Here is a 23,439-nt window from a genome sequence, read left to right on the forward strand (position 1 = left end):
GCGCACGTGCCCACGTTAAAAGGTAAGGACAATTTGGCAGTTGCTGAGTTCAGCTATGTTTAAAATCGCAGCAAATGAGTTAAGGGCTGATGCGTACTCCACTTTTAGAGACCAATTTATTTTGGTTCGGCTATCTTAACTACAATATGATGTCATTCAGGGTTCGGGGGGGTACTGTCATTAATTCGGCTGTTCGGTGCTGCCAAGATTTTGTGACTCCCCGAACCAAACCGAAATAAATTTGTCTCTAAAAGTGTATGCATCGGCCAGAAGCTTTGAATAACAGATATATACAAGAAAATGACTCAAACTGCTCCAGAAAAATACAAATAAAAAAGTCAAAAAGTGAATGATGTTTGAAAATCATTGCTCTAGAGCAGGGGTGGGCAACTTTGATGATGGTGAGGGCCACTATATGTCCACCTTCACTCCAGAGGGCCACATTGCATATTGCTTACGTCCTACTTTGTTACTTTCTAGTATCTCATACAAAAGAAGGAAAAAAATAGCAGATCTACAAGCTCAAAACGCATCGTGCTGCGATGCGTTTTGAGCTTCTAGATCGGCTATTTTTGCTTGGAATCCTGAATTATATGTTGTTATATTTGTATTGGAATCCTGAAATGTAACATTTTGATTTCATTTCAAACACATTTAGTTATATACTCATGTTAACTTTATGAACCTAAATACAAATACCAACATTGGATAAATACATTTTAATACTACAATACTAGTCATTAAGCTACTAATATAGACAGAATTAAAGCAGGTCATGTTTGGAATTGTAACAGCTGAAATCAATATTATATCAGTATTCCAGTATTAACCTGCGGGCCGTATTAAGTGAATGTGGGGGCCGCATGTGGCCCCCGGGCCGCCAGTTGCCCATGTATGCTCTAGAGTCTAAACGCTCAAACTGGGGAGGCCAAGGTTGAAAGTGGTTGGAAGAGGGTGGACAACAATGAGGAAATAATTATGACCTTTCTGTTAACTCATTGAGTGCCTATCCCGAATTAGTTCGGGATATATGATCGTATCACAGGGTGCCTATCCCGAACAAGTTCGGGATATAAAAAAAAAAAAAAAAAAAAAAAAAAAATTTTTTTTTTTTTTTGAAAAAAAATTTTTTGAATTTTTTTTTTTTTTTTTTGGACCCCATCAAATCTGGTGAACATGATTTCAATCGCGATTTTGCATGTTCCACCCCCATACAACCCCATCTAACATACAGGGCAGCCATTTTTGTTTACATTACATGTAAAACATAAGGGCGATTATCTCAAGAATGCCTGAACGGATTTCCAATCGGATTTTTTTGTTTGAAAGCTGTGAACAAACTGCACAAATCCACTCTGGATTGCATTGGATTTTTCAGAGCTCATTCTTCTCTGTTTTTTTCCCATGCATGAGGTGTGCAAGGTTTAATCATGGCTAAGTTGACGAAAATAAGGCTTCTAAAATGCTTGGTAGCCAATAGCTAACTTCAAGCTAACTTCATCCTCTTCCTGTACATGCAGTCATGCACAAAGGAAAGTGTTCAGGCAAGTCATGGCTGCAGGGCTTCTGCATATACCAGCATATCTCTATGGGATTTTCTCTGGCCACTGGGCGCCCTCTAGTGGTGAAAGGGGTGGCACTAAATGAGTTAATTTCATCCAGCTATTCTCTTACAGGTGAAACAATTGAAAAGATTATGCAACATTATAGCGAATAATGTACCTCAAAATGTATTATTATGTAATCATTTTCAATAGGCCTCACCTAGGGCTGGGCGATATGATTTCAGGTAAGTATCACAGTTATTGAAATGTTCGCTACAATTACGATTAACATTTTGTGAGCGCTGGTAGACCACTCCATAGCATGGCCGTGTGTGTGTGTCTGTAGCCTGTACATGTCATGTTTTGCCATAGCATTGTGTGTGTGTGTCTGTAGCCTGTACATCCTAGACTTAAATCCTAGTCTGAAGACATTATGCAAGCACGACCACCGCTCACTTCACACTGGGTGTTATTTTTTTTTATACATTTTTATCCCACTATTTTGTAACCCATTTTTCACCCAGTGCCAATTGCGTAAGCTGTAATCCTGTGCTCTGCTGTCTGCTCTCCCTCTGCCAACCTGGGATGAGCCCCAAACGGAGTTCATGCTTCCTTCAGAGTGCAGTGCGATTTTTTTATTACTTTTTTCTAATGAAAGATCTACAAGCTCTCAACGGGTCGTGATGTGACATGTTGGGAGCTTGCAGTTTGGTTATTTTCACTATTTTTACATGCCGCCGTTGTACAATATAGGATGGGTTTAAAAGTGGTAAAAAAGGGAGGTTCCACCACGCCTCAAGCTAAAAACACAGGTAAATAGAAAACACTGGAGAGTTGCTCCAACATTTAAGTGTTCCAAGTCTTCAATCTATTAAAAATGTTCATTGATATATATAAGAAATAAAAGCAAATATACTGTATATATTTGTTTTTAAAGCTGCTTTTTGATTAATCAATTAACCCATATGAGCAAATAATGTTGGTTATCGTTTCTAAATGTGGGTTTGGATACTGTATATCGTCGTTGTCGGGTGGAAACCTTGTATGTCCAAAACCGTTTGTTTTGTATTTATCATTTTAAAAATGATTTAAACTAGTGAAAACAGCCGATCTACAAGCACACAACGCCTCGCACCGCGAGGCGTTGTGTGCTTGAAGATCGGTTGTTTTCACTACTTTTGTGCGGCGGCCTTGTATGATGAAGCAGGGCTTTGTTTCGCGAAAAAAAAAAAATTACAAATTTGAAACTTGGAGATGCGAGGTTTCTGCCTGACAGTGACAATATATTTGGGGATAATTGTCCATCCCTTGTCTCACCTCTCTCTTCCAGTCAGGTTGGCTACTGAGGTAAGGTCTCTTCAGCAGGCTGCTCAGTTTGCGCTGGTCTGTCTCGGTCAGAGGGATCAGGGCCGTCGCAGGAACCCGAAGCCTGAATGAAAATACAAGTAAAACTGGTCATTGGGCAAACCTTAGATCAGTGGTTTTCAAACTGGAGTCTGGGGGAGTGGTTCCCCATCCACGTTAAAGTCATTCTAATTCAATTAGCTTTAAAATATAACAAAACCAAAAATGCACAACTGACTATTCCAACAAAATATTTTAATAAACACCTCTAATACTCTATTTCTTATGAACACATTTAGATTATTATTATGTTATTATTATAAAATAATCACAAATATATGTTCATACATCAGGGTTCCTATATATATCATTTGAAATGGGGGTGCATGGCCTTTATGAACAATATGGGCGTCTGTGATGTGATCGTGTTTGAAAACCCCTGCTGTGCACATATTGCGTATATACCGTATCGTCACAAAACGTCACTTGCATCTCCATATTTTTACCTAAAGAAAAATCCTAAATGAATGCCTTACTTTACTTTGTCATGAGAGTGACACGCAAAAGCAGGATATACGGTAGCAAATAGCCCATCTACAAGCTCAAATTAAAAGGATTCTTTTTTAACTTGGTTGGAGAATGTTTGCATATAATGACAGGCCCATAGGGATGCCATTTGCTAGTCTATCTGTGGGTTTTAGAAACATTTAAACAATGAAAACTATTAACAAGAGCTTGTGTTGTGACTGAATACGTTGGATGAGTTAGAACACTACATTTCCTGAGTGAAGAGTAACGGTTTTGGCCATATTTTCGAGCCGTCAATATAAATCACAGCGTAATGGCAGCAGCATGTTCTTCTGTTGACGGATATTCTTTCATAGCCACTAAAATGCAGGACAATATCCCATGTCCGGACAGACTGTGCAGGGCTTTGATCACGTATACATTCAAGCGGATGCTTAGCAGGAGCAAAACGTCCACACTAGAATTAAGCTTTACTTATAATGTAAAAAAAAAAGGGAAGAAACTAAGATCGTTGAAAGCGGGGCATATATACTTAAAACCCAATATACTCTGGAGAGCTACTTCCTCCTCGGAAGGGGGAGAGAGAGACAGCAGGGGTGTCACACCAAATTCTGGGCCCTGGGTACAAGGATTCGCTGTGGGCCCCTAATGTTCTTCATAGGGGGAAAATAGCAGATATACAAGCTAGGGCATTAACGAAAAAGTTGACAAGTCGACTCAGTCGACTTCATTACACACAGTCGACTCCCACCAGAGAAAGTCGAAAGTCGAATTTAAAAAAAATAAAAACTTTCTATTGTGAAAATAGCAGATCTACATGCTCACAACGCCTCGTGTCGCGAGGCGCTGTGAGCATGTAGATCTGCTATTTTCACAATTTCTGCCTCTATATATTTGACAATTTGGACAATGCTTCATTTGTCATTTTAGAGGTATTAAAAAGTCCTTAAATTGGCACTTTAGAAATGTGAAGATACCCACTTAAACTTTATGTTGGTTTGTTTACTGTTGAGCGAGAAAACAATGTTTCACATTAAGTTAATCATCTGGGGACGCCCCAAAATAATTCACCCTTTGTCAGCCTTCTGGTTGGTCCCTGATTGACCAACCAGCAGGCTCTATCTGCCTTGTCCCACCCTGGTTCCGCCTTTTTGATGTTGAATTTGCTAAAACATAATTTTTGGAGAAATAAAAACATTTAAAAACATGCTGAGTCACTATACTGCAGCTCCATTTGACTGAAACCAAGTTTGAAATTAGAATTGAACACACAGAATAACAATACCAAGCAACTGAATTAGAATGGTAGTGGATGGAGTGTCCCACCGAATGTCCCACCGAGACACTGCAACCAATGGGTGTGAAGAGGGACGGGACAATGGGCGGGACTTGACAAAGGGTGAATTGGGGGGTCGTGTGTGATGTGATGACGTCATCAAACGATAAAGTCGACTTCAACTCAACTTTTTACTGAGTCGAGTCGACTTGCAAAAATCACAAGTCGCTAATGCCCTAATACAAGCTCACTCTGTGCCGCGCTGCGAGCTTGCAGATCTGCTATATTTGAAAAATCGTGAAAGTTTGTGCAAGTCTTTGAATATTTCAACTCCTTTTTCTATGTCAGTGGTGCTCAAACCTTTTCATGTGAAGGACCCCCACAATGATATGTATTTGTATCTACAAGCTCACAGCGCGGCACTCGGTGCCACGCTGTGAGCTTGTATATCTGCTATTTTTCAATAGCTAAAGTATAAAACGATTAAGGCCCCCCTCCAGCTTGGGCCCTAGTAACTCAGTCCCACTTCCCCCCCCCCTTGTGACGCCCCTGAGAGAGAGAGAGAGAAAAAAAAAACGGAGGGCAACAGCAACAGAAACCAAAACAAACAATCTAACCCGTCCCCAGAATATAATCACAATTAGAGACATGGAGGGAGGAAGTAGGAAGTAGCGAGCGGTTGAGTCCAGACCTCAGGAGGTCAGAGGGGAGCAGGCCCAGCCACAGGACACTGGGGACGGTCAGACTGCGGGCCTCAAACGACATGGCCTGTGGAAAGAAAACACCCCGGTGCAAATGAAATAAAAACGCATGCACGTACGCAGTGGTGTAAAGCAGTGGTTCTCGACCTTTTCAGGCCGCGACCCCCAAAATAATCATATTTTAACTGGGGACGCCCCCACCCTGACGAGCACTACGAGTTGAGACATTACATTTGGTATAACACGGTTCTATTGTGAAAATAGCAGATCTACATGCTCACAACGCCTCGCGCAGCGAGGCGTTGTGAGCATGTAGATCGGCTATGTTCACAATTTCTGCCTCTAATATTTGACAATTTGGCCAATGTTTAATTTGTCATTTTAGAAGTATTCAAAGGTCCTTAAATTGTCATTTTAGAAATGTGCAGATACCCTCTATACACTTAAACTTTATGTTGGTTTGTTTACTGTTGAGTGAGAAAACAATGTTTCACATTAAGCCAATCATCTGGGGACCCCCCCAAAACTGTTACATAAGTAAAATTTTGAGGTGGTTGTACTTTACTTGACTATTTCCGATTTCCAATACTTCTACCTCTCTACTCCACTACATCTCGGATCCAAATATTGTACTTTTACTCCACTACAATTATTTGAAAACTTAACTTTGTAGATTTGGATTATTATCACAAAACATACATTAACCACTTCAGCCCAATATACATTTAGGCCATTTGATAATAGCCGATCTACAAGCTTGCGATGCGTCATGATGCAACGCATTGTGAGCTTGAAGATCTGCTATTTTCAAAAGATTTTGTATACATTTAAAAACTTTAAATGGGACATTCTGCATAAAGAGTACTTTTACTTTTGGGAATTTAAGTACATTACGTTTGTACTTACTTTTACTTGTAACAGAGTATTTCTACGTTGCAGTATTGATACTTTTACTTAAAGGAGTACTTCACCACTTATCTTCATATAATTGGTCCTCACTAAAAATAGCTTTTCTTTTCTTTATTTATTTTTTTCCTCAGTGGAGGGTTGTGGGCAGGTCAGAAACCCATCTTCTTGTGACATCATCGATTGGGAATCCAAGCTAATAGAAAATGCAGGCTTTCTACTCCTGAAATGTTGCAATGTTAAAGTGGAAGCCATTGTTCTCGCGATAATAAAAATCAAAATATTTTTTTCAAAAATATTGATAAAACATTTTTTGGAAAATTATGATGTCACAAGACGATGGATTTCTGAACTTCCCACAGCTCTCCTAGGAGACTTGGACCGAGTAGAAAAAAATTGTGCTATTTTATTATGAACATTAGTGAGGACCTATTATATGAAGATGGGTTGAAAAGTGGCAAAGTCCTCCTTTAAGTATAAAATGTGAGTACTTTTTCCAAATACAGCCTACATACACACCCAATGTTTTATAGAGTTATGTCAATAATGTAACTTAACTATGAACCACTAGCAATCCCTATTCTGGGGTGAACATTTGGCAAAGAGCAGAGGAAAAAAAGGAGCGGACCTTGCACACAGCCCAGGGGGACTCCAACGGTCAACTAAGTATATATATAGGGTTTAAGTGGTTAAATATTTTGAGATGGACGATCGTTTCCGTTCCTTTTCTTTCTTTTTTCCCCCCACTTATAGAGGACATAATTACATATTTCTAGCGCACAGAGACACTGACCAGGCCACACCGGATAAAATACAGCACAGGAATAACTCACCAGTGATCCATACTTGTAGATAGTCATGATCTCAATGCCTGAGGAAAGAAAACAAAAGAGAGAGAGACACTGCAATCACCACCACCACGCCGGAGCAATTATCCCATTTAGGGCCTAGAATTATTGAATGCTTTAACCAGCGAAAAATAGCAGATATACAAGCTCACACGCAGCACGGCACCGAGTGCCGCGCTGCGAGCTTGTAGATCTGCTATTTTTGAAAAAGTCGTGAAAATGTGTGCAAATCTTTGACTACCGGTATATGTATTTTCAAAGTGAACGTTTGTAACTCATATTTTGCTTCTGGGTGGTCCCTGGAACTAGATATTTTGAGATGGGGGTCCGTGGCCAAATAAATATAATTTCGGGGGTCCTTCACATGAAAAGGTTTGAGAACCACTGACATAGTAGTCTCTCAAGAACAGACTAACTGAGCTCCATTTAAGTGAAAAGGACCTTTTCTTTGACGATGGCTGGCCAGATTGCTGACATAGAAACATAGGATTTTTTTCAAAAAACCTTAGAAGGATTCAAAAGACACTTATAGAATCGGGTCAAAATTCTAATTTTCGCGATTTTTCAAAAATAGCAGATATACAAGCTCGCAGCGCGGCACTCTGTGCCGCGCTGTGAGCTTGTATATCTGCTATTTTTCAACAGTTAAAGCATAAAATAATGATACACAATAATGTGTAGTTGTGTACCCGTTCTAAATGGGTTATATCCTCTCAGACATCATGTAACGGAGCAGAGAACAGACTAGAGTAACGCAGGACACGTGTGTCCTGCCTAGCGTTGCCAGGTCCGCTTATTATAAGCCAGTGGTTCACAACCTTTTCAGGCTGTGACCCCAAAAATAATCATATTTTAACAGGGGACGGTGGGGACCCCCACCCTATAAGCCAGGGGTTCCCAAACTTTTTTGTCTCAGGGCACCCCATAAATATATGTTTAATCCGAGGCACCCCTACATCATAATTTTCACTCCCAGCACCTTATATTTATAGCATATCGTTGTTGTCGGGTGCAAACCTTGTATGTCCAAAACCGTTCGTTTTGTATTTAACATATATAAAATGTACAGAGGTTTCTGCCTGACAGTGACGATATTTTAGTGATTATGTTGCGAGGAAAACGTTGACATAATGGCCGGGTTTCCCAAAGCGCAGTCGTACAGGCCCGTCGTAGGACACTCCGGTACGACGACAAAGCTGTTTCCCAAACGCGCCTCTCTCAAAAAAGACTACGCTTGCCCTTAAGCTGGCCAGAGCCTTGTATTAGAGAGTTCTGCCAACTCTGCCCCCATGTGAACGGAGATGATGCAACTCTGCACCGACTCTCCTTGAATGGCTCTGGGTCCTGATTGATCCCCACAACCAGCTGCGCTCGCAAATGAATTTCAGCTGTTGTGTGATTGTACTCGCCCCGCAAGAAAGAAGTAGAAAATTAACAAACTTGTTGGTAACTGACCACACAGACCCCTTGTTTTTATTTTAAACTCTACTTGGAAGATTTAACGGCTGCACAAAATAGCCTAGTTGTTTTAATTTTAAACTGCGACTTAACTGTTCTTCTAAATCATCCTAAATATTTATATAAGCTACCATGAGACTATATTATAGAGCTTTGATTTTTAAAGTGGGTCCGGGGACCCCAAGAGGTCCTTGATATGTGGCGATGCACTTAAACGGGAATCGAACCCGAGGCTTTGACTCATCAGTCTAACATACAGTCCGCCAAGCCAACAGCGGTGTCAATAAGGTGGAAGTAGGAACCAAATGAACCCTCATCATGGGTGTAACTCAGAGAGTGTACTGTACAATTAAATGGTCCCATTTATACATGCACATAGCAGGCTACATACCCCTGATGAGGGTCCATTTGGTTCATATAACTTCCTAACTAAATACAACAGCCCTGCCAATAAAATTCAGCGCTCGATTGGCACGATGGCTTGTGTGTTGGACTGACAAGTGGAAACTCCGGGTTCTATCCCCGCTTCCGTGTAGTATTATATATCATTTAGCTGGGGACCCCCAAGGGTCCCCGGACCACACTTTGAGAACGAATGGGGAGCTCTTCATTTTTATGTAAGTATTTGTGTTGTGGTGCGCTCTCTCAAGCAACCCAACAGACGCATAACATAACAAATATATAGTTCATCTTTTTTTTTCTTTCTTTTTTTCCCCTCACTATATTACTTATTTTTATAGCAGGTGTGTAGCCTAAGCTAGCTACTCTGCCATCCACTTGACTTAGATCGATTTTTTATATACTTTTATAGTTATACTTATAGTGATCAGCTTCACTACAAAGGGTTTAAGGGCGCCCCAGGTCACCTTTAAAAAAAACCTTCGTAAGACAGGTCTGCGTGATTGACAGGAGCCTTCACAGGTTCTTCTACGATCGTCCTGGAGACCTTACGATGGGTTTTCTGCAGTCATTCCTAAGGTGTGCTCACCCATCGTAGCAGCCCATTTAGTTCCATTGTACACTCTCGACCGGTTTCCTGAAAGCCGTCGTAGCCTTGATTGACAGGAGCCTTCATAACAGTTTTGCTGCTACGATGGGTCTTATGACCATCCTAAAGCTTAAGATCGCTTTGGGAAACCCGGCCAATAGCCATTTTGGTTAGAACTGACTAAAAATAAGTGTGTACTTCAAGTTTAAAATGATACTGAATATTTCTTCAAGTGTCCAAGTAAATTCCATTTATTATCAAATGATCTCGCGGCACCCCAGGGTGCCCCGTCACCCACTTTGAAAACCCCTGCTATAAGCACTAAGAGTTGAGGCATTACATTCTGTATAACAGTTCTATTGTAAAAATAGCAGATCTACATGCTCACAATGCCTCGCAAACGCGAGACGTTGTGAGCATGCAGATCGGCTATTTTCACAATTTCTGCCTCTAATATTTGACAATTTGGCCCATGTTTAATTTGTCATTTTAGAGGTATTAAAAAGTCCTTAAATTGTCACTTTAGAAATGTGCATAAACCCTCTATACACTTAAACTTTATGTTGGTTTGTTTACTGTTGAGAAAAAAATGCTGCACGTTAAGTTAATCATCTGGGGACCCCCCTGGGTGTCCCGACCCACAGGTTGAGAACCACTGTTATAAGAGACAACTTTGGCCTTAGTTTTTCTGCAGTCGCTTGTAAATACCAGAAGTTTTTTGGGCGTGCTGTGTAATGTTGTTTAAACCAGCGTTTCTCAAACTGTTTTATGTCATGGACCCACCTCCCTAATGAATATACATTTGTCTGCAGAACCTCATCTGAAAATGTGTTATGCCAGGGACCCCCCATACAAGATTTGTGTAGTTAAAATGTAAAAAAAAAAAGAAATCTTGAAAATAGCAGATCTACAAGCTCGCAACGCATCGCGGTGTGATGCGCTGTCTTCATGCAGCCGATGCGCATAGGTTTAAAGTTGGGGTGTGTAACGATACATTTTAACAACGATACGATTCGCATCACGATACATGGTTGACGGTACGATACATGGACGATATTGGTTAATTCATGGCAATACGATACGATTCGATTCAATGGTTTAAAATTGATGTAGTAACTATTTAGCAAAGACATTACATCTGTGTGAAACATGTCAATAGTGCATGTTTTTAAGGGAAAAATCTATTATTATGGATGTAAATAAGTAAACACTGTGATTCTCTAGCAAATACATGGACGTTATATTTCAACACATAATGGACAAACCCGCACCTTGACATGAACACAGAGATTACACACATTTATCGATAGACCAAGAGTAGCTGTATGTAAGTAATTAAACCCCCTTTTTAATTTTCCCTCTTAAAATTGCTAAAAACAAGGCACAAATACTTAGTTTCCATACAATCAATTATTTACACTGCAAAACGATTCGATACCGATTATCTGCATTTTAAACTATACCGATACGATACAAAGCCAAAACGTTATGATATAAGCTTTTGCATATCAATATAGTAGATCATTGCAAATTAAAATCGATTTTTTTCATTCAGTTACTAAATCGTTACACCCCTAGTTTAAAGTGCTCATGTAGCCCAGAGTCGCTTCTTAGGGGCTCGTTTTCGTCGGGGCCTGGTTGCTTATTTCTCTCGCGAGATCTGGCAACGCCGGTTCTGCCGTGAGATGGGACCAGATGGGAGAGATAGTGGTCTGGGAGGGGGACGGAGGATCACGGAGCAATCACAGCCTGGGTGGAGGAGATGAGGAGAGAATCACATGGACGGAGACCACGGCCAGACGCACCGGCATGACGCGCCGCTCAGGTCGTCTCCGTGGAGTAAAGCAATAAAATGTCTCACGACTAGAGATGGGACGATATGAAAATGTCATATCACGATTATTGTGACTAAAGAAATCGCGATTTACGATATTAGCGCGATAATAAAAATCCATTATCCCGGGCGGAACATTTGCCAAAAAATAGCCGATCTTGTGAGCTTGTAGATCGGTTTTTTGGTAAAGAGATTTGTTTGAGAGCGAAAAAAAGACTATCAAGTACGTATATTATAAGTACCTTTTACCAATTAGAGAGGGTTTAAATGGTACCGGATATGCAGCTCAGCAAATAAAAGGTGAATTGATGGAGGACGATTTCACGATAAATTAAATCTCCACGATACGATTATCGTGAGTGTTTTTTATCGCGATAAACGATAATATCGCGTATCGTCCCATCCCTACTTGCGATTGAAGCATTCCGTTCGGGCTACAATCTGCGATTTCTCAAAACGGCGTGGATGGAGCCCGCCACGCTATAGCGCTCTGTTTCCTAAACATTAGGACAAATTATGTAAAATGATGTTTCGGTATTAGCTTTCTAAACCCATGTTCGTGCTGTTTCATCGGGGCTTTAACCTTTGTTTTTGTGAAACATCCGAGACATTAGGGCAGGGGTCTTCAACGTTTTCAGGCCAAGGACCCCTTAGTTGTGAGAGAGATGAAGCAGTGACCCCCACAACCTTTTCATAGATTCCATATAGTTTCATCGTTTGACAGCACAATCATCAGGGTATTTTGGATTCATGTCGATTCGTGTTTTCAGATCCCTGTTGAAGACCCCTGCATTAGGGTTTATGGAAGAGGCTTTGAATCATTGTATTCTATTGCTAGTTTGACCAATTCAAATACTCTTTGATCTTAGAATGACTTTAAAATACATTATTCCTGTAGGCCTTGACTTTACCAGCTACAGGGGTTAAGCCCGAATTATACTTGATCTATGATCTCACAACGCGATGTACAAGCTCACGCAATGTGCGCTGCACATGTCGTGAGCTTGTAGGTTGGCTGCTTTCGGTGTGCGACGCCGGAGGCGCCTGACTATGAATCATCCTTTAGGAAGCCAAGAGTTAGCCAAGGCAAAGACATGATAGCCTCTAGTAGGGTTGTTCGAAGTGGACTAAAAATAAAATCTCGATTTATTTCTCAGAAAAGTATTATTGTTTTATTTTTTTATTTTTTTATATAGCCAAATAGCAAAATGTGATAAAACAATAAGGGTAATAATAATAATAATAACTTTAGTTGCGCAACAATCACATACAGAAGTTAACTTAGCGTCCTTAGTGTTTCATTATCAATAGTGAGTGACAAAACAGCCAAAACAAGCCAGCTCTTGGAGGCTGGTGAAAGATGAGCGCATCAAAGAAATGACACATCAGAGAGAAAGTAGTATTAATTTGGTGTCGGACCTTGTCGTCCTGCTTTAGGAGGACCGGGCTGTGTACTTTTTTGCCCTGTGCAAGGCTCCAATGAGTAAGAATTACCCTAATTAAAGTGAAAATCGATTTTACGATTTCTTTTTTTTTTTAATCGTCCAAAGGAAAAAACCCGGATTTCGATTAAAAATCGATTAATGGAAAAACCCTAGCCTCTAGGCAGAGGTCTTCAACAGAGGGTGGGGGACCCCTAGGGCAGGGGTTCCCAAACTTCTTGGGCTCAAGGCACCCCTAGAAATGTATCTTTCATCCAAGGCACCCCTATATTACATTCATAATTTTCACTCCCAGCACCTTATATTTATAGCATATTTTATTTTTATGTTCCAAGGAAAACATTGAGATAATAGACATTTTGGTTAGAACTGACGTTGTAGAAAATAACGTTGTATTTCAAGTTAAATAATATGTTTTTTGTGTCCAAATAAATTCCAACTATTATCAAATTATCTCGCGGCACCCCTGGACTGCTGTCACGGCACCCCAGGGTGCCCCGTCACCCACTTTGAAAACCTCTGCCCTAGGGGGTCCTCAAAGTTACTGCAGGGAAGCCGCCAAATCTTTGTGTGATAGTACCTTTTGTCTTTCTTTTTTCACACTAACCACTTGAACCCTATAGCATCCCTATACTGAAGAGAACCTTAGCCAAAAATATCTGTAAGCTCAAAACGAAGCTACACATTAACATGAATACAACTTGATAATGCTTGTCAAACTAATCTATGAAACTATCCATGAAATCTATAAAAGTTTAACCCATTCAGAACGGGTACACATTATTGTGTATTATTATTTCATGCTTTAACTATTGAAAAATAGCAGATATACAAGCTCGTAGATCTGCTATTTTAGAAAAATCGTGAAAATTAGAATTTTGACCCGATTCTATAAGTGTCTTTTGAATCCTTCCAAGACTTTTTGAAAAACCTATGATTCCATGTCAGCAATCTGCAATCAGCCATCGTCAAAGAAAAGGTCCTTTTCACTTAACTGGAGCTCAGTTAGTCTGCTCTTGAGAGACTACTATGTCAGTGGTTCTCAAACCTTTTCATGTGAAGGACCCCCAAAATTATATTTATTTGGCCACGGACCCGCATCTCAAAATATTTAGTTTCAGGGACCCCCCAGAAGCAAAATTTGAGTTACAAAAACATTCACTTTGAAAATACACATATTCAAAGATTTGTACACATTTTCACGACTTTTTTCAAAAATAGCAGATCTACAAGCTCGCAGCGCGGCACTCGGTGCCGCGCTGTGAGCTTGTATATCTGCTATTTTTCACTGGTTAAAACATTCAATAATTCTAGGCCCTAAATGGGTTTTTAATCTGAAACACAATGTTATACAGTATTGCTTCATCTCTCTCTCAGATAACGCCATGTGTACCGTGGGGGTCGGCATCAACCAGAGCGAAGGAGGGGATGTGCAGCGTGTCCCAAAGCTTTCGCACCATCAGCCTGCTGTCCACATCCGGGAAGCCTTTGCCCTGCCACACACGCACACACACACACACACACACACACACACACACACACACACACACACACACACACACGCACGCACGGCACACACGCAAGGTCGTTAAAAGGGTGCTTTTAAAGGGCAGTTGAAGCAATGGCTAAAACGCTCACAAACATGTAACCACCTATAAGAAAATAATTGATGCCTGTACGAATTACTCTGCCAGGTTAGTCTCTCCTGTGTGGTTTTTAATTTACTTCTGGCACTAGGCACCTTGTCGCACTAGGCACGCGGTTGCGCCAAGCACCTTATTTTTGTTGTGTTGTTGTTCGCCCTGTACTGTTCTGATCTTGTTTTTGTTAGTCTTGTTTTGTTTTTTGTTTCTTGTTTTATGTTCTGAGGACAACGGATGAAATTTAGCTTTAAGCTAACTCCGGCTGGTTTACACTAGGATCTTGTATGTTGTATTATGCAATATGTCATAATCTCTGTGTCCATGAACTGGTACTGTCCTGTCTAAATAAACAAATAAAGTAAAAGTAAAGTAAAGTTAAAAAGTGAAATAAAGAATAGGGATGAGACGATATGAAAATGTCTCATCACAATTATTGTGACAAAAGAAATCGCGATTTACGATATTATCGCGATAATCAAAATCCATTATCCCGGGGTGGAACATTTCCCAAAGAATAGCAGATCTACAAGCTCCGCGCCGCGTTGTGAGCTTGTAGATCGGCTATTTGTTGGCAAAAACATTTGATAGGGAGTGAAAAAAAGACTCGATCGAGTACGTATATTATAAGTACATTTTACCAATTATAGAGGGTTTAAGTGGAACCGGATATGCAGCTTGGCAAATAAAAGGTGAATTGATCCCAGTGCATGACGGAGGACGATATCACGATAAATGAGACTTCCACGATACGATTATCGTGAGTTTTTAATCACGATAAATGATAATATCACTTATCGTCCCATCCCTGTTATCAAATAATTCAAAAACCATCAAAGCAACAGTAGGAAATAAAAATATAGACAAACTGTGATCATGATGCATGGTCCTATTTTGGAGCAGAAGTCGTCATCAAACAGCCTTTGGAAGGTGGCGTCCTTCTCCACGATCAACACGAACTTAGCCGAGGATGTAATATCTGTTATGGGTCAAGTTGAACAAGTCCATCATGGCTAAGATATTATATTTCTGTGTAAAACAAACATACTGCAAGTCCTGAGCAAATATAATAAAAGGATACTGCTGATTCCGGAAACATTTGATGAAACGGGCTGAAAAAGAAAAGACATGAATATGAATGCATGACACACATTATGAATAAACATTGGTGTAGCCTGCAGTGGATTGTGGCCAGACAGACGGAGCACATTATTGGGACCGAAGGTCGCAGTTTACCATGAGAAATGTCACAGCTTGTCCGCGTCCGTGTAGACGTGTGGATGTGTGTGTACACATTTTTACAGTCTTGGTTCCCTTGACACATCACTGTGACATCACAGGTGATATCACAGGTGACATCACCTATATAAAAGTCCATATACGTATGGGTATTCCCCAGAATGAAGATCCCTGATGTCATCGATATATATATCACTGGCCAGATGGCGAAGACATGGCCCATATCTGTGTGGCTGGTTCAGATAGGGATCTCCATTTATGGGCATAAAAGATATTGTATGTTGTTATGTCATTGTGCCCATATATGGCGATCCCTGATTTCATCAATATTAAGCTCATATCTAACATGGGAATGCCCATATATGGAGGAAGACAGCCCATATCTGTGTGGCTGGTTCAGACAGGGATCTCCATGTATGGGCATAAAAGGGATGTACTATATACAGTACAGTAGTACATGGATCTCCATATATGGGTAACTGGTCCGATATACATCACTGGCCAGATGACCAAGAACTGGCGCAACCTTGCCCTTTAGGGCGAGGTCACATGTCGCCCTGAGGCGTCTTACTAGTGTAATATACTGTATGTCTGACTCATGCTTCATTTATGCTCACGCACGTTGGGCAACGTGCGTGCCGAAACTATCATCTGTACAGCGCATTGTGAGCTTGTATATCTGCTTTTTTTAATAGTTAAAGCATAACATAATGTTTAAAGTAATAATGCGTAATAACATGTTCCCGGTCTCATATTCTCGGGGACCCGTTGGGTCGAACAGCGTCGGCAGGTTAGATAATCACCCACGTCACGGTTACTGAGGTTAGGTTTAGGGTTAGGGTTAGAGTTAGGCATAGTTTTACTGAGATTAGGGTTTGGGTTAGAGTTTGGTGGTCGATCCAAAGGGTGTTTGACCTAATGACATGTTACCCATATTCTCATGTCAAACGTATTTGTCTCATACTGGTGTATAGGAACGTACTGTGGAGCGTGAATGGCAGTCAACCTTGGTTCCGTCCTCCTCCAAGTAACACAGGTCGCCTGAGATGAATCCTTTCGAAGTGGCCAACTGGTGAAGGTTACACATAACACGCACGCGCGCACGCGCACACACACACACACACACACACACACACACACACACACACACACACACACACACACACACACACACACACACACACACACACACACACACACACACACACACACACACACACACACACACACACACACACCGCCTCTTTGAATCAAGTCTAATTCAATTGCCGTTTGATCACGAGAACCATAAGAGAGTTATTGTTCCACAGGTGTTTCCCTGAGATATGCGAGGCAGAGAGCGAGTTCTTAAAAACACCAAACTTGCACTAACGCGTTACATGTGTTGGACTTGAACTCATCATAACAAAGCATTTCAAAAGAAAGTTTTGCTACAGGCTTTTTAATACACGTGTGAGCGTTAACTCTTTTCACACACACAACCTTCCCCACCAGCGCCACGTAGGGCTGGGCGATATGTATTGTAAATACTGTCATATGGAAAAGGTGCCGGTCTCAATCACTCAACCACTAGAGCTGTAGCGTCCCCTATTCTGGGGGGAAAACAGCAGATCTACTATTTCCCAACGCGCCGCAATACGAGGCATTGTGAGCTTGTAGATTAGGCTATTTGCGGAAAAGAAATGATTTGGTGTTGAGGGAAAAAAGGAGGGGACCTATAGACTCAGAGCCCTTGGGGACCTGGGACAACTAAATCAAAAGGTGTCCCCTTAACTCTGACAGTGTGCAAATGGAACAAAATGGACCCTAATGGATCTATTTGGTTCCATTTGCACACTGTCAGAGTTACAGACTTGTAACGGTGCATTTTACGACATTAGCGCCTTGAGTGTAGTCCCCGTGGACAGCAGCAGTAAACAAATGCGTAGTACTGCAGTGTGAGGCTGCAGACGATCATCCCATAGCTTGGGGGGCTACAACCATAGTAACCATGGAGATGATAGAATCTCCGGTGTTGTGTGTACATAACAACGCTAATAAACAGCGTTAAGTTCATATCTCTGCTGTTGGGCCGAAACCTCCTAACTCCAAAATGTTCATTTTTGGGAAAATGAGCTCAAGTGGAGTTAGGAGATTTTGACCGAAGGGCTTTTTATTACTTTTCAATGGTTCAATATTATTTTAACCGACACACAGACTTAAAGGGTGTTCAATAGCACATATTTATTTATTTATTTAAAAAAAAGAGAGGGCCAATCGGGTGGAGTTAGCTGGTTTGGCAGAAAGTGTGGTGTTGGGAGGTTTTGTCCCAAGCACTTTTTACTACTTTCCATTTGTTCAATATTATTTTAACCAACACTCAGCTGTAAATGGTGTTCAATAGCCCTGATCTATGCCAAAAAAAAATCAAAAACTTCAAAAATGGAGGTTTTGGCCAGACAGTGACGATATGCTTATGGTCAATGCCCGTGTGTAAATTCAGACCAATTGCTCCAGCCACAGAGGGAGAACCGGGTATAGGACAGACCGATAGACATCTCCTTGCTGATCTACAAGCTCGCTGATTTCTCCATTTAAAAGACAAAATTCATATTATCATCACAATACCATATTATTTTCGACATTGAGGTATTTGTTAAAAAAGAAAATATTGTGGTGTTTGATTGTGTCCATATGGGCCAGCCCTACCACCACCACACATCCATTGTTCTGGTTACACACGGCATATCCAAAACATACCACATGGAGTTTCCTCCTGGGTACCCTGAGCATGCAGGAGATGTCATCCACGATAGCATCCACTGTTCTCTGAGAGGAGAACAGCTTTGGGGCCATGTAATAGATTTCCCTGTAGAAACATGGCAAAAATCATCCCGTCGAGGGCAACTTTGGCAAATGTTACACTGTTTAACATGCTTCGTTATAAATGAATAGGGAGGGATGGGACGATATGAAAATGTCATATCACGATTATTGTGACAAAAGAAATCGCGATTTACGATATTATCGCGATAATCAAAATTCATTATCCTGGGGCAGATCATTTGCCAAAAAATAGCAGATCTACAAGCTCTCAACGCGACGCGTTGTGAGCTTGTAGATCGGCTATTTTTGGGCAAAGACATTTGATAGAGAGTGAAAAAAGACTGTATCAAGTACGTATATTACATAATATTGTATGGGAAAATACAGTACTGTATCAGTACCTTTTACCAATTATAGAATGTTTAAGTGGTATGCAGCTTGGCAAATAAAACGTGAATTGATCCCAGTGCATGACGGAGGACGATATCACGATAAATTAAATCTCCACGATACGATTATCGTGAGTGTTTTTTATCACGATAAATGATAATATTGTGTATCGTCCCATCCCTATGAATGAATTGAATACATAAAGTCAATACCAAGCTGCTGATTCTATATGGTTTGGCTTAACTCATTTGCTGCCATTTAACAATACCTTCGTACTTTCATATGCCATCTGTCTCCATAGACTTCCATGTAATTCATAGTGCACGGATCATGCACACCCATGCCTAGATAATGCACCACGTGTGTCCACATTGCTCACAGCTTTCAAACAAAAAAATCCGAATGGAAATCCGTTCAGGCATTCATGAGATAGCAGCCATTATGTTTTCCTAAAATGTAAACAAAGATGGCTGCCATGTTTGAAAGATGGGGTTGCTATGGGGGTTAAACATGCAATTTCGCGATCGCTATCATGCCTACTACATTTTTTGGGGATTTTTTTTTTCAAAATTCTCGGGTTCCTCGGGCATGGCAGGGCCGTACAACGGGATTTTTTCGGGCTCCTCGGCCATGGCAGCAAATGAGTTAACCACTAGACCACTTGCCCTACTTGAGCCTTGCTGTCGGACAGAAAAAATAACAGCTCTACAAGCAGCAAGACTTAAAAGATTTTCACCTATAATGACATGGTCAAAATAGACGTTAAACATTGTTAAACTGGCTGTACTGAGTTGCATTTTAAATGTGCAGATTTGAAAATGCAGGACAAATCACCTTTTCGTTGCATAAGAGTCGCTCTGGATGAGTTTATAGGCGACTTCCAGGATCTTGACAAGCTGTGCTACAAGTAGAAAAACAAAACAAAACAATTTTAAAGGAGCATGACGGTCGTCTGGCATTTTTATGACCCAGACTATACCCGTGTGTTTTTGTTTTTGTTTTCAAGGAGGCAACTGTATTCCATTTATTTCAGTACGAAATTAAGAAATCTACTGGCAGAGACCTGAAACTTGCTTGAGATTAGGGCTGTCACAATTATTACATAATCGACTAATCGTGATTATTTGACATAATCGTGATTATTTTTCATAATCGTCATAATCGTTTCCATGTAAAAAAATAGTGGAAATAGCAGATCTACAAGCTCACAACGCGTCGCATCGCGACGCGTTGTGAGCTTGTAGATCGGCTATTTCCACTATCAAAGTAATTTTTTAAGTAGTAAGTTGTCAAATATGTCAGTAATTTCTGGTTTTGTGTCATATCTACCATGTACAACTTCAAAGCCTAAAAGCCAAACAGAAATGTAATTATAAACGACAAAAACACAATTAAATCGTTAATCGCCAATTATTTGAGTGACAATTAATCGTCATGTAAAATGTCATATTGTGACAGCCCTACTTGAGATACAGTGATCTATAGCGAAGTTCAGTACTAATAAAATATATAATATACTAATAAAAATAAATTGGATCCAATTCTATAATTTACCCTACAGACCGGGTTTACTATTGTCACTTACAGTAAGTAGTTAAACATATAAAAAACTATCTAAAAGACTGACATGGGTAGTCTAATGATATGGCATTTCAACCAGGGAAAATGGAACAATTCAAACAATAAAGAGGGATATTCTTTTCCAAAATAATGCGATTTCAGAAATTGAAAAAACACATAATGGTGTAACTACAGGTATATACTGTATCGTCGTTGTCGGGTGGAAACCTTGTATGTCCAAAACCATTCGTTTTGTAGTTATCATCTTAAAAATGATTTAAACTAGTGAAAACAGCCGATCTACAAGCACACAACGCCTCGCACTGCTGTTTTCACTACTTTCGCGCGACAGCCTTGAGCCTTGTATGATGAAGCAGGGCTTTACCTTACGAAAAAAACTCACACATTTGATACTTGGAGATACGAGGTTTCCGCCCGACAGTGACGATATACAGTGTATAATGGTGGAATATTTGTAAAACACAGTAGAAACCAACAAGTTCCAATACTTGGTGAGAATTCTGCTGGAAAAACAACAACTGCTGGGAAAAAACAGCCACACTTTTCTTTTTCTCAGAAAGGTATATCAAAGGGTATTTGGGAATACCCCAAACATGCTGGAGGAATTGTGATGAAAGAGAAGCAAACCACTATCATGTCTTTTAGGGTTGTTTCAGGTATCCAAACTTTCTGGAATGACGTCTGTCTGGCAGAAAATACACCAGATTTTAAGTTTACAAATACCAAGGAGCTGTTTAGTTCTGGATCTGGAGGCTCGTACCAAATTAAGTGACAGATATACCTTTTGAAAATATGTATTGCAGCTAGGGATGGGATGATAAGCAGATTTCATTTATAGTGATATCATCCTCTGTCATGCACTGGGTTCAATTCACCTTTTATTTGCAGAGCTGCATATCCAGTACCACTTAAACCCTCTATAATTGGTAAAAGGTACCTATAATCTACATATTTAATACAGTGTTTTTTCACTCTCTATGAAATGTCTTTGCCAAAACATAGCCGATCTACAAGCTCACAACGTGTCGCATTGCGACGCGTTGTGAGCTTGTAGATCTGCTATGTTTTGGCAAATGTTCCGCCCCAGGATAATGGATTTTGTTTATCGCGATAATATCGTAAATCGCGACCTCTTTTGTCACAATAATCGTGATATGAAACGTTCATATCGTCCCGTCCCTAATTGCAGCAGGAATAAAGGCCATCATGGAAATGGATCCAGGCGGAGCCGCTGTCTGCAGAAAATGTGCTTTGAATAAGTCTCTGATATTTTTTATTTACATGGAAAGGATCACTTCTTGTCTGAGGTTAGAAAGAGTGGTCTTTGAGAGAAAATGGGGGGAAATGGATTGATTATACGTCGAATGATATAAAGGCTAGGGATGTTTTGAGTTGACTCTCCAGATATTCACTTCTGTTTTTGACATGATCCCATATCTTGTATGCACGTCATGAGTACATGTGCAATACATGACAGTTTCAATGAAATGTGTTTGCAAGGAGATGAGTGGGAAGGAGGAGAATGAAAAGAAAGACATATTCCTCTCCTTTTTTATTTGACTTTTCTTTTCTTGTTTTATCAGGGTGCGGTCATACCAAAAGGATTCTGCCAAAGCTCTTCAATGGGAACAGAAATCTGCAAATGGCAACAACCCAGAATCTGCCCTCATCTGTGTGACCTACCTCTCTAGTGTTATGTCCACAGAGTGATATTGACATTCTCCTATGAATAATGGAATTTTATTTACTTTCAGTTGTACTTAAAGGACAACTCCTCCCTAAATCACTTCTAGGCTCATTTTCCTACTTATATTGATCCATATATTGTCCATGGGGTCTATTAGGCAGAAATGCCCCTGTTGTCCAGTTTCCCCAGCAGAACCCAGCAGCCCTCATAGCATAGAGTGGAGCCTATAAGCCGATTGCTCTTACACTATTTGTTGTGGTCAAAAGTGTTTTTATTTTTCATGGATGTGTTACTAGTTGTCATTACAAACACATCCATGCCATGTTGTCCCACACAAGCCCTCACACTCTGCCAAACAGATGTTATGCTTTTATGTGTTCTGCCAAGTCCCGGAAAAGATGCCCTGTGATTTTTGTGTCAGAATCACTGGGGGTACATTTAGGGTCAAGGGATTCTCACCCAATGCATTTGGGTCCCCATCCAGGGCCTTGTATTTGGGTCCCCATTCAGAATCAAAGGGGGTAAATTTACTATAATCAATTTTTTTGTCTTAGGAATGCGACAAATACACAAAAATATTATAGAACTCAAGTCTCCATGGCGTGACTAATCGATAGGAAAAAAAAGTCATTTTGGGGGTGAACTACTCCTTTAAAGACTCAGAGAACCATGCACAGGAAGGTTGCAGATTGTGCAAACGTATCAACCAGTGTGTGTGTGTGTGTGTGTGTGTGTGTGTGTGTGTGTGTGTGTGTGTGTGTGTGTGTGTGAGTGAGTGTTTTTTCCTCTCACCAAATTTATGGGTAGACGTGGGAGAGTCGCAGCGAATCGTGGAAGTGCTCGGCTCACTCGTCATCAAAAGACCAACGTCGGCCACAAAACTAAAGAGAGGGAAATCATGAAAAGAATATAGAGAGAGAAATCAATTTACAACTGGAGTGGAAAACAGTGGAGGTGGTAGGCGGTCATGAAAAGAATTCCACACAGATCATACATGCAGTGGTGTAAAGTAAATAAGTACATTTACTTAAGTAATGTACTTACCCGTAATTGCCGGACTATAAGCCGTGGCTTTTTTCCCATTTTTTTGAACCCTGAGGCTTATACAAGGGTGCGGCTTATATAGAGATTTTTTACAACTGCCAGTTAGTAAGTTTTACTAGTTCGTTTTACTAACTGCTTATAGTCAGGTGCGGCTTATACATGTAAACATTTGTTTTTTGTTCTA

At 40.4% G+C, this 23,439-nt stretch overlaps 2 protein-coding genes across 2 annotated transcripts in view; one reads left to right on the plus strand and one right to left on the minus strand.

Annotated features, from left to right (window-relative positions):
- The window catches only part of LOC308291714 (peroxisome proliferator-activated receptor gamma-like), a 163,466-nt gene that overhangs the window by 35,662 nt on the left and 104,365 nt on the right, over positions 1-23,439 (plus strand). The gene's annotated exons all lie outside the window — the stretch shown is intronic.
- spo11 (SPO11 initiator of meiotic double stranded breaks) overlaps positions 1-23,439 on the minus strand; it is a gene marked incomplete at both ends in the record, with an annotated part of 36,102 nt that overhangs the window by 1,621 nt on the left and 11,042 nt on the right. The window contains 10 exons of the mRNA XM_080733908.1: positions 2,862-2,973; positions 5,384-5,460; positions 7,133-7,170; positions 14,263-14,362; positions 15,379-15,488; positions 15,591-15,621; positions 16,731-16,817; positions 18,488-18,596; positions 19,778-19,844; positions 23,004-23,092. Of these exons, the coding sequence (XP_080590034.1) occupies positions 2,862-2,973; positions 5,384-5,460; positions 7,133-7,170; positions 14,263-14,362; positions 15,379-15,488; positions 15,591-15,621; positions 16,731-16,817; positions 18,488-18,596; positions 19,778-19,844; positions 23,004-23,092 (820 nt within the window). The remainder of the gene's footprint in view (positions 1-2,861; positions 2,974-5,383; positions 5,461-7,132; positions 7,171-14,262; positions 14,363-15,378; positions 15,489-15,590; positions 15,622-16,730; positions 16,818-18,487; positions 18,597-19,777; positions 19,845-23,003; positions 23,093-23,439) is intronic.

The sequence above is a fragment of the Nannobrachium achirus genome (genome assembly GCF_963921795.1).
Source record: "Nannobrachium achirus genome assembly, chromosome: 9".
Lineage (NCBI taxonomy): Eukaryota > Metazoa > Chordata > Actinopteri > Myctophiformes > Myctophidae > Nannobrachium > Nannobrachium achirus.